The sequence below is a fragment of the Tarenaya hassleriana genome, unplaced genomic scaffold (assembly GCF_000463585.1).
Source record: "Tarenaya hassleriana unplaced genomic scaffold, ASM46358v1 Cleome35, whole genome shotgun sequence".
Lineage (NCBI taxonomy): Eukaryota > Viridiplantae > Streptophyta > Magnoliopsida > Brassicales > Cleomaceae > Tarenaya > Tarenaya hassleriana.
Window position 1 is genome coordinate 657,708 of NW_010966617.1, and position 10,286 is coordinate 667,993.

The 10,286-nt window shown below is 34.1% G+C and overlaps 2 protein-coding genes, 1 long non-coding RNA gene and 1 pseudogene across 3 annotated transcripts in view; 2 read left to right on the top strand and 2 right to left on the bottom strand.

Moving 5' to 3' along the window:
• The window catches only part of LOC104822022, a 2,321-nt pseudogene extending 1,615 nt beyond the window's left edge, over window positions 1–706 (top strand).
• A 3,445-nt stretch (window positions 707–4,151) lies between these two features.
• Window positions 4,152–5,621, top strand: LOC104822181. Its single transcript, XM_010553329.1, has 3 exons — window positions 4,152–4,163; window positions 4,202–5,333; window positions 5,500–5,621. The coding sequence occupies exons 1-3, from the start codon at window positions 4,152–4,154 to the stop codon at window positions 5,574–5,576; spliced, it is 1,221 nt and encodes a 406-aa protein (XP_010551631.1). The 3' UTR covers window positions 5,577–5,621.
• A 289-nt stretch (window positions 5,622–5,910) lies between these two features.
• Window positions 5,911–6,817, bottom strand: LOC109117026. Its single transcript, XR_002024517.1, has 3 exons — window positions 6,640–6,817; window positions 6,247–6,423; window positions 5,911–6,163 (listed from the first exon to the last, which is right to left on the bottom strand). It is a non-coding gene; the product is annotated as an uncharacterized LOC109117026 (long non-coding RNA).
• A 1,812-nt stretch (window positions 6,818–8,629) lies between these two features.
• The window catches only part of LOC104822023 (probable WRKY transcription factor 57), a 6,384-nt gene continuing 4,727 nt past the window's right edge, over window positions 8,630–10,286 (bottom strand). Inside the window, exon 4 of the mRNA XM_010553097.1 lies at window positions 8,630–8,795. The gene's annotated coding sequence lies outside the window, so the exon portion shown is untranslated. The remainder of the gene's footprint in view (window positions 8,796–10,286) is intronic.

Genomic DNA, 10,286 nt, shown 5'->3' on the forward strand with positions numbered 1-10,286 from the left:
CGCTCTGCCACAAAGTATGATCTGAGGAAAACCAAAAGGGTATCTTCCTATGGCCGAAAGAAAACCAAGCACGGGTTCAAGGCCAACGAATTCAACGAATCAGCAGTCTACGACAGCGGAGAAAACAGCTTGGAAGCAGATTCTTGTTCAGACATAAACCACAATGTCCCGGAAGAAATCAAGAACCATCATCGGTCAAGCAGTGGCAAGGCCTCGGCCTCGGCCTCGTATAGTAAGAAACCGAACGCGAAGAAGAAGAGCAAAGGGCACGAGTGTCCGATCTGCTTCAGGGTGTTCAAGTCAGGACAAGCTTTGGGTGGACATAAGAGATCACATTTCATTGGGAACCATGGGAACAGCACAGTGGTGATCAGACAGGAAGTAAACCAGATTCACACTATGATCGATCTTAACCTTCCCGCCCCTTTTGATGAATGAAAAACAGAAACCCATCCCTCAGTTCTTGCCAGAAACACAGCCTCCATTTTCCTTCTTGTCTGTCATTTTTTTTTTGCCTTTTTGTTTTTGCTTCCGATTCAAGAATGCTTGTAGTTGGGAAGGTAAAATCAGTTTTTTTTTTTTCAAAGTAGCATCCATGCAATTAGCAAGAGTTCTAGTGAGGGAATCTCCCACCTCTGTTGGTTTGAGAGCTCCTTTCCTGTAAACGAAGTCGTGGGTTCAACACCCAGTATATGGAGATTCCCCTCCTGCCACCTTCGGGTGTTTCACATCCCACGTGTGTTGCAGGGTCGTGCGCGTGGGTCGAGATTAGTCTGGGCCTTTGGGTCTGAGATCACCCGATTATCAAAAAAAAAAAAGAGTTCTAGTGATGTAGATCGGTTTTCCTGTATTTTCGCACATCATTTCTCGTGGTTATATTGTTAGGAAAATCGTCTAAAAATCACGAACTTTAAAAAAAATTTCATATAAAATTATAAATTATGTAAACTTCTATATAAAATCACAAATGTTAACAAAATTTATAAGTTATGATCTTATATGAAAGTTATAAAATTTGTAAAGTTAATAAATATGTGGAAAATATGATAAGATTGATAAAGTTGTTGATTTTATATGAATTTTAAAAAAATGTGATTTTTAGGTGATTATCTCTATATAGTTTAGTTGATCGCAAAATGAATATGGTTTTAGTATATTGCAGTGGAATTATGTAAAGTTGTAAACTTTGGAGCATTTTGCTCCAACTATGTCAGTCCAAGAGCCTAAGTTTCTTGGTTAGAAACTTGATGAGATATTGATTCAAAACAGACGTGAAAATGTGACAAAAACTTGATAATTAAAATGTTATTAATTTGAAGTGGGGAGAAACTTTTGTTTTTATTTATTTATTATTATTTTTTTACCAAAAGGACCAAACTTTGGTCTTCTTGGCGTGGGATGGAAGTTTCCCTCTTGAATTATTTTTACATGTTTGGCAGTCAAATTCTCTCACCCTATTTATTATTCAATCCGAAAACAAAAAAAAAATAAAATTTTAAAATTTGAAATTATTTATATTCTATAAATTAATAATTAGAAGTATGCTATTTTGAACTGAATTGTTAGCTTGAAAGAACCAAAAAAAAAAATATAACCCAAAAATCAGGCAATGAATATTGGGTTTACACTTTACCCAACCCATTCTGTATTTTCTTCACAACCCTTTTACAAAAATAAAGTGTTCCTTTCACCAAAAAAAAAAACAAAGTGTTCCTTTATGTATTTATTTATTTATTGAGTTAAATGAAATATCTATATCTTAGATATAAAAACCTTCTTACAATCACATGGCTTGGAAGGATTATAGCATGTTTGGAATATATATATATTCCATTATTTATTTTCTAGTAGTAGAGTTATAGAAGTATAAAATTGGAGATATATAGACCAAGTGGATTAGAGAAGTCTATGGAGGTTGAAAATGAGTTGTGGTGGTGGGAGACAACAAGAGAGATGCAAGTGCCCAACTGAAGCTTATGGAAGACATTAATCGTATGTATGTATGTATGTATGTATGTATGTATGTATGTATGTATGTATGTATGTATGTATGTATGTATGTATGTATGTATGTATGTATGTATGTATGTATGTATGTATGTATGTATGTATGTATGTATGTATGTATGTATGTATGTATGTATGTATGTATGTATGTATGTATGTATGTATGTATGTATGTATGTATGTATGTATGTATGTATGTATGTATGTATGTATGTATTCTATGTTTCCTTTCTTATTTATCATACAATTTCTATACATATTAAACCGAATAGATGTGATTATTCATTGAAACTTTTAAAAAAATTTAAATTCATAACTACCTACTTGAATATATATTACAAACCATTTGGGTTGACCGCTCTATAAACCAACATCCATCTCAATAATTTGGAAAATATCAAATTTCCATAAATAATTACAGGATAACATAAAAGTGTATACATATATACACACAATTGATTACAAATTTACAATATATTATATCCATGTGTTGAGTGGATGATCCTATTTAACTGTTTAGAGCAATCCAGAATAGTGACATCAATAGGAATCTCCTTTCATGCAGCTTAGTTTTATGGTTTTCTTAGGGTTGGATATTTAAATCTGTTATCTGCATATTTATGGATACCCAATCTCGTGGGTATTCGAAAAATGGGTATTCGATATTCAATGAAAACGAAGACAAATATTAAAAAGAAAAAAATCCGTTTGATGAGTTCAGATACGGGATTTCAGAGATTTAAATAATGGATATCCGCAAGTACCCGTATATATTTAAAAAATACAAAATTATTCTCATATTTCTAAACTATTTATCAAAATTCCTAGAATTTTATAATATTTCTATTATCACCGTAACCCTTTCAACTTAAAAATCATTTTGTATATTTGAAAAACTTTCTAAAAATCTATATATATTCTCATATTTTAATAATTTTTAAATTTTAAATGTGTTTTTGGATCAAAATATATATATATATTTGTTAGATATTTAGTTTAAGGGAAAATGACATTTTCCTACACCGATTTTTGAAAAACTGACCTTTTCATACACCAATTTCTAATTTGACATAAAACTACAATCGAATTCAAAATTTATCAATTTACTACACAGATTGTTTAAATTAATCTTAATTAACAACATAATCGAAAACGTCGTTAAGTTTAGTGGGTTCCCGTTAATCGACCCGATGACGTGTACTGCCACGTATTTCATTTTTGCCATGTCAGCTAAATAAATCAGAAATGAAAAAAAAAAATAGAAAAAAGGTAATAAATCCCTAAATCTGATTTAGGGTTTCAGTTGTCCTATTTTTCTACAAATCGGGGAACTCTTCTCTCGACGTTGCTGTCGCCAGCGTCGTCGCCCGTTGTCGTTGTTTTCGCCCGGCGCCGTCGTCGTCGCCATCGTCGCCGTCGTCACTTCTCCCACTTGTCCGGTGTCGAAGCTCATCTCCTCCCCTTTCATCCGAGCTGAATCGAATCTCTCTCATTCGAGCTCTCTTCCATCCGAGCCGAATCGAATCTCTCATTCGAGCTCGCTCTCTCTCATTCGAGGTAATCTTCAATGTCTGTGTCTCTCTTTCGATTTGTTCATTCATCCCCTTCCATTCCATCTGTCAATGTCTTTGTCTCTGTGTGTGAGATCTCACTTTGTGTCGATTCGTTGTTGTCTAGCTCTCTCTCATTCTGTGTTATGTGTTCGAAAATTGAAGGTCTCAAACGACGATACTCTGTGTCTCATCTCCGGTGGTGTTCTGAGCAAAGAGAAATTCGGTGGTTGTTGAATCTGAGACCGTGAAATTAAAAATGGGGTAATTATAGTTATTGAATATAGTGATTACAGTATTTGTTTATTATATATGTTGTTAATATGCAGTTATATGTCTGAAACTGAAATTGTGATTGTTGATTAATATACAGTTGGAGTCAAATGAATTTCTTCATGGGAGGTGAATTGGGAGAATCAGAAGGTGGAACATGCTACTTTGGTGGGATCGAAGAAATAGGAGTAATGGTTGATCTTGATAAGGTATCATGGTTATTCTTTGAAGACTATGTTAGGTCTAAAAAAATAGTTAGTTACGTTAGGGAGTTGTGGTATAAAAAGCCCACTGAATCTTTGGATCATAGAAGGGTTGTCCATGAAGAATCTTGTGAGAGTGAAATTCATGATTTGATTCAATTTGCGAAGGAATGTGGGGAGATAGATGTTTATGTCGACCATCACTTATCACAACCGACTCCTGTGAAACTCGTTGATGTAAATGTTGTTGAGGAGGAGCCACTTGAAAGGAATATTCCTGCAGAAGAGTATAGAGAGCAGATCTATGTAGGGGATTTAGGTGGATATAACAGTAATGAAGATGATGATTTTGCTGTTGATTCTAGCTCAGAAGATGGAATTTATGCGGATGATGATTCGTTATTAGGTGACAGTTCCGATAGTCAGGATGATGATGATTTTGTTGAAGAGGTCCCGCTTGGTGTAGGTGTAGTATCTGATGTTGGTAATGCTGATAGTGGTGACGAAGCCTCTACGGATGAGTATTTGGATAGTGATGACTATATCCCCGTCACGCCAGATTGTTCAGATGAAGAACGTGAAAGGGGTGAGAAACCCAGGAAAAAACCAATGGCATTTCCGTCAGATGAGTTGTTGTTTCTTGGTAAGACATTCAATTCAAGGGATGATTTTAAAAAGGCTTTGTTGGACTATGCATTGAAGAAAAACTTCAATGTGAAATTGTCAAGATGGGAACGGGAGAAATTAAATGCTATATGTTGTACGGAAGGTTGTCCTTGGAGAGTTTATTGTTCGGTTGAAGCCCCCATTAGCAAATGGATGATAAAGATTTATAAGGACGATCACAACCATGACCCTGGGACTCATGTTAATATCCTTACCATGAGGAAAATTGCGATTCTATATGCTGATAGGTTTAGGAGAGAGCCAGATTGGAAGGCTGAAAAGATGCAGATTGCAATTCAAGAAGAGTATGGTTTGATTGTCCCACTTAGTAAGTGCTTTAAGGCTAGACGTGTTGCCTTGAAAATGGTCATGGAAGATCCCTCTGTTCAGATTGCTAAACTTTGGGAGTATGAGTTAGAATTGCATAGGTCCAACCCGAACACGACAACCGAAATTGGGACCCAAATTTCCACTCAGGGTGAGCAAGCATTCGACCGTTTCTATGTTAGTTTTGAAGCACTACGTGAATCATGGAAAAACCATTGTCGACCAGTGATTGGTTTAGATGGATGTTTTCTGAAGTGGGATATGAAAGGAGAACTTTTAGCTGCTGTTGGTAGGGATGCAAACAACGGTATGTATCCAATTGCATGGGCTGTTGTTCGTGTGGAAGATACTAATACGTGGAATTGGTTCATCAGAAAATTGAGATTAGACTTGGGATTGGGTGATGGACATAACCTGACAATATTGTTTGCTAACTTGCTCTATTTTTCTACTAATATGATTTCTCTTTGCAGATCACTTGGACATCAGTCTCATGGAATCTGATGGTGTGTTTCTAGTGCAATTTTTTGTAACAAAGATGTTTAGTTAACATCCAAACAACGACATTTACATTATGTCAAGAACATCTAAAGTCTTTTTTTGTAACATGGATGTTTAGTTAACATCCAAACTAATGTTGACTTGAACCTATGGTTGTTATGAGTGCTTGTGTTTTTGGATATGTAACGTGGATATTTCGTCTCTTACACTTCATTCTGAACTATATTTTTCTGAACAAAATAATTATTTTCGTCATCCATACATATCATAATGCATCGTATTTATTCAAGATTAATCAAAATAATACCATAATAACATTACCCACAATATCATTCATCCATTTAAACATATCCGATACATAACGCAATGTTCAACATAAAATAGATCATACATGTCCAAAACATCAACCACAACATAATACAACCTTTAAATACGAATAATAACGTAATAATACAGACATAACACAACTAAAACCACGATGCCGAACAACATTTTATATACAATTCCTTTCAATAGCTCCATTTCGGCCTTCAATTTATCCGCGACATGAAGGATGTTTTGATTTTTGATACGTATGTCCTCAATTTCTTCGCATATTGCTTCATCCGCCCATTTGAATACGTGTCCTTGATTTCCCTAAAAAAACCAAGTACATAACTGCATCAGTTATCAACACTCTACATCAACATTGATCTGTAGAATTACACATATACCCATACCTGTGTTGCACATCGAAAAAAAACTCTGCCGGGATTAGCTTCAGTTTTAGATGTCAACCTCATAATAGATGCTCCGCATTCACATAGCTGTGGAAAACCTTTTTTTGGAATTGGTTCGGCTTTCTTCCAAATTGATCTTCGACTCGATTTTGAAGCTCCATCTGATATATAACTCATCTACTATGCGAGTTCATTAAAGCTCAATTAAATTTCCAAAATCTCAAAAACTATGACGTTTAACAACAACCACCCTACGATCTAATCAAACATCAACCACAAATGAAACACTTTCATACGAACATCAACCACAATACATACACGTTCAGAGAGAGAACAAAACAAACGTCGGGTTCTACTAAAGCATTAACATAAACAGAGAGAGAACCTTCGAACCTCCGATAGAGAGAGCCAAGGAATCACCGCTGTCACAAAAAGCGAAAGCACCGAGAACCTTCGAGCCTCCGTTTGAGAGAGCCAAGGAATCACCGCTGTCACGAAGAGCGAAAGCACCACCGATAGACAAGACCGAGAAAGAAGGGTGTCAAGACGGTGGGCGACGGTGACAGAGGAGTGGGCTTCCACCAGATCGCGTCGAAAAGAGAGAGAGACCGAATGAGAGAGACAGAATGAGAAACCCTAGATCTGCGATTGGGGATTTTATTTATCCAGATTTTTGTTTTTTTTTTCAATTGTGATGTGTTAGCTGACATGACAAAATGAAATACGTGGCAGTACACGTCATCGGGTCGATTAACGGAAACCCACTAAACTTAACGTCGTTTTCGATTATGTTGTTAATTAAGATTAATTTAAATAATCTGTGTAGTAAATTGATAAATTTTGAATTCAATTGTAGTTTTATGTCAAATTAGAAATTGGTGTATGAAAAGGTCAGTTTTGCAAAAATCGGTGTAGGAAAATGTTGTATATGTTGAGATATACCGGATCTTGAAGAATATTACGAGATATATCGTATAATGAAGATCTTATCAAATCCGGAAAATATATATTTAGGAATATTTATTATTATGTGTACTTTACTTATTTAAATGTAAGACTATCATCTATTTATATGTTATTTTGACTATCAATAAAGATTATTCCGCAAATTTCTTCATGGTATCAGTGCTTCTGGTTCTTTTCTAGTTTGTTGTTCTTTTTATAAAAATGATGATCGACAATGAGAGTGAAGATGAAGATGATGATATACTGATCCAGTGGTAATATCATTTCGAGTTTTTTTTTATTAAGAATAAGAGAGTCATTTTATTTTTATTTTTTTTATTTTCTCTCATAATACCACATGTTTCTAAAGATTATTCGCTTAACCGCCAATCATCTTATTCTTGCCAAAAACTTTGTTGTCATTAAACGTTTTCGCGTAGTTGCCTTTCAATCTCGGATGAATCAGAGTTATTCTCGAGACTTCTTTCTGCACCGCGATTGTCGTCCCTTTTTTTGTTATCATCAAACGATTCTTTTGTGCGTGGTGCCAAAGTTGCAGCGCAGTCGTTTGTTTGATTTTTTTTAGTTATGATTGACACAAGTTTGCAAGGTGATGTGATTCAAGCGGCATGCGTTTGATCATCTTTTCAGCAAGTTGGGCGTTTCATGATCTTCCACGCTCCAACTTGAAGGGGGATGTTGAGATATACCGGATCTTGAAAAATATTACGAGATATATCGTATAATGGAGATCTTATCAAATCCGGAAAATATATATTTAGGAATATTTATTATTATGTGTACTTTACTTATTTAAATGTAAGACTATCATCTATTTATATGTTATTTTGATTATCAATAAAGATTATTCCGCAAATTTCTTCAGTATATATCGGTATCCGTCTTTTAGTCGCGAATACTCTTTAGACGGATATATGGACGGATATATGGATGTTATGAGACAAAGATAGAAATAATATTTTTATAAAAATCAAGAACATAGAAATAGAAGATAATATCTTCAAAAACGCAAATAGTCGACTCGTCCCCAACCCTAGTTTTCTTCGACTTCTACCCAATTTTTTTTCCTTTTGCATGAATTGTGGCATTATTGTAATTTTGACCTGGAAACCATAGTTATTGGGCTTGATAGAGATGAAGCCCAGTAGGAAATATATAAAAATGGGCTGTAATGGGCTAAGTCTGTCACAATAAGAAATTAAAAATTAAAAAAACAATAAGAAGAAAAAAGCGGAAAGCGGCGACTGCGTCGGCAGTTCAGCAGACGCAGACGCAGACGCGGCCGCCAGGCCGTGCTGTGGCCCCTCCTCTATCGCCAATCGCCATGCTGACACGTGTCAATTATATATCGCTCGCACTCTCTTTTATTCATGCCTTGCGGCTTCAGTCACGTGCTGTGCTCCTCCATGTTTTTTTCTTTTCTTTTTTTTTTTCCGGTTTTGTATAATTAACATTTGACACCTGTTTTTTTGTTAGGTTATGAAAAAAAAAAAGACAAGATCCGGTATGTTTTTTTTTTTGTAACGGAGGAAACCACCACAACCCTTCGGTACGGAGTAAACCCACCGGTCTCACGTAATAGCCTGCAAACCACGTGAAATAACTATACTTTATTTATAATAAAAAAAAATTAACAATCATTTCCCTCTAATTGTATACATTTTGAAGAAAAAAACTTTACCAATGTTGTTTTATGAATTTTTTTACGAAATTGAAAATAAATTTTATTAAAGATTAAGGAAACAATAAAAAATAGATATTAAACTACAAGGGATCATATCGTTAAAAAAACTATTTAAAACAATTTGAACAGTTTATATTGCGCTCGATTGCGATGTGAGTTGAAGATTTCATTCCAAAAACAAAATTCATGTAATATATATATATATATATATATATATATATATATATATAGATTTACCGAAAAGTTCACATATATATATATATATATAATTGAGTGAAAGAGACATAACCTGAACCATATATAAGCACCCTTCCTAATCAATAGAAAACATTTATATATTGTTTCCGTCGAAAACAAGATCTATAGAAAAATAAAACGATTTGGACCTGCACATACACATAACAAAGTCTATGTATAGATAGATATTTGACTTTATTTTGTCTTAATTGCCTATATATATATATTAGGATTAGTAGCCATGCCTCATATATAAATATATATATGTGTGTGTATATGCGTTAATTAAGGCTATTAGAATAAATTATTATTAAGTTAAAGAATATATAGTTTTACACAAATCAAAAATCGGCCGACGGACATGAAGAGGTGTAAAGTACGTCTAAAGCAAAGTCTAAGCCGAAAAGGTTAAAAACCATAACGGCTGACGCTCAGTGCTTTCTGCCAAACCCTATTTTTCTTTCATTTACATCATTGAATCTCCCCCTATATATATATATATATATAGTTTCTATTTATTAATTATTATTCGACTCCTCATTAACCTAGGTTACCTATGTATTATTATTATTATTATTATTATTATTATTTAGACAGAGCCATAAATTTGGTATATTAGTGAAAAGGGGGAAAGGGAGAAGAGGAGGAGATATGCTTAGTAATAAAATCAGTACATATTCTCCATGTTATCATATAGTCAAAAGCTGTCCATATCCATCCAAATATCTAAAAGCAATGATTCGTACCGGTGAATATTAAAGATCGACCAATATATACACGCGTCCCATATATATATATATATGTATGTATATATATGAGAGGGCGATACATTCATGAATGATCTGTTGCTAATGTCCTTCATCGAGCTAGAAGAGTTCTTGGAGGGTTATATATATCTATATCTATATACATACACACACATACGTACATGAATCTACATAAATAAATATATTATTTACGTTAAGGAATACGTCAAGATATATATATATATATATATAGGCTCCATATGCTGTGCATGCATATACCTGTCACTGTCAGGGCCATAATATGTATAGTCTCCCAACATCTCCTCCATTTTTTCCGGTCCACCAATATATGCTTCCTGATATATATATATATATATATATATATATATATATATAATATTCGATGA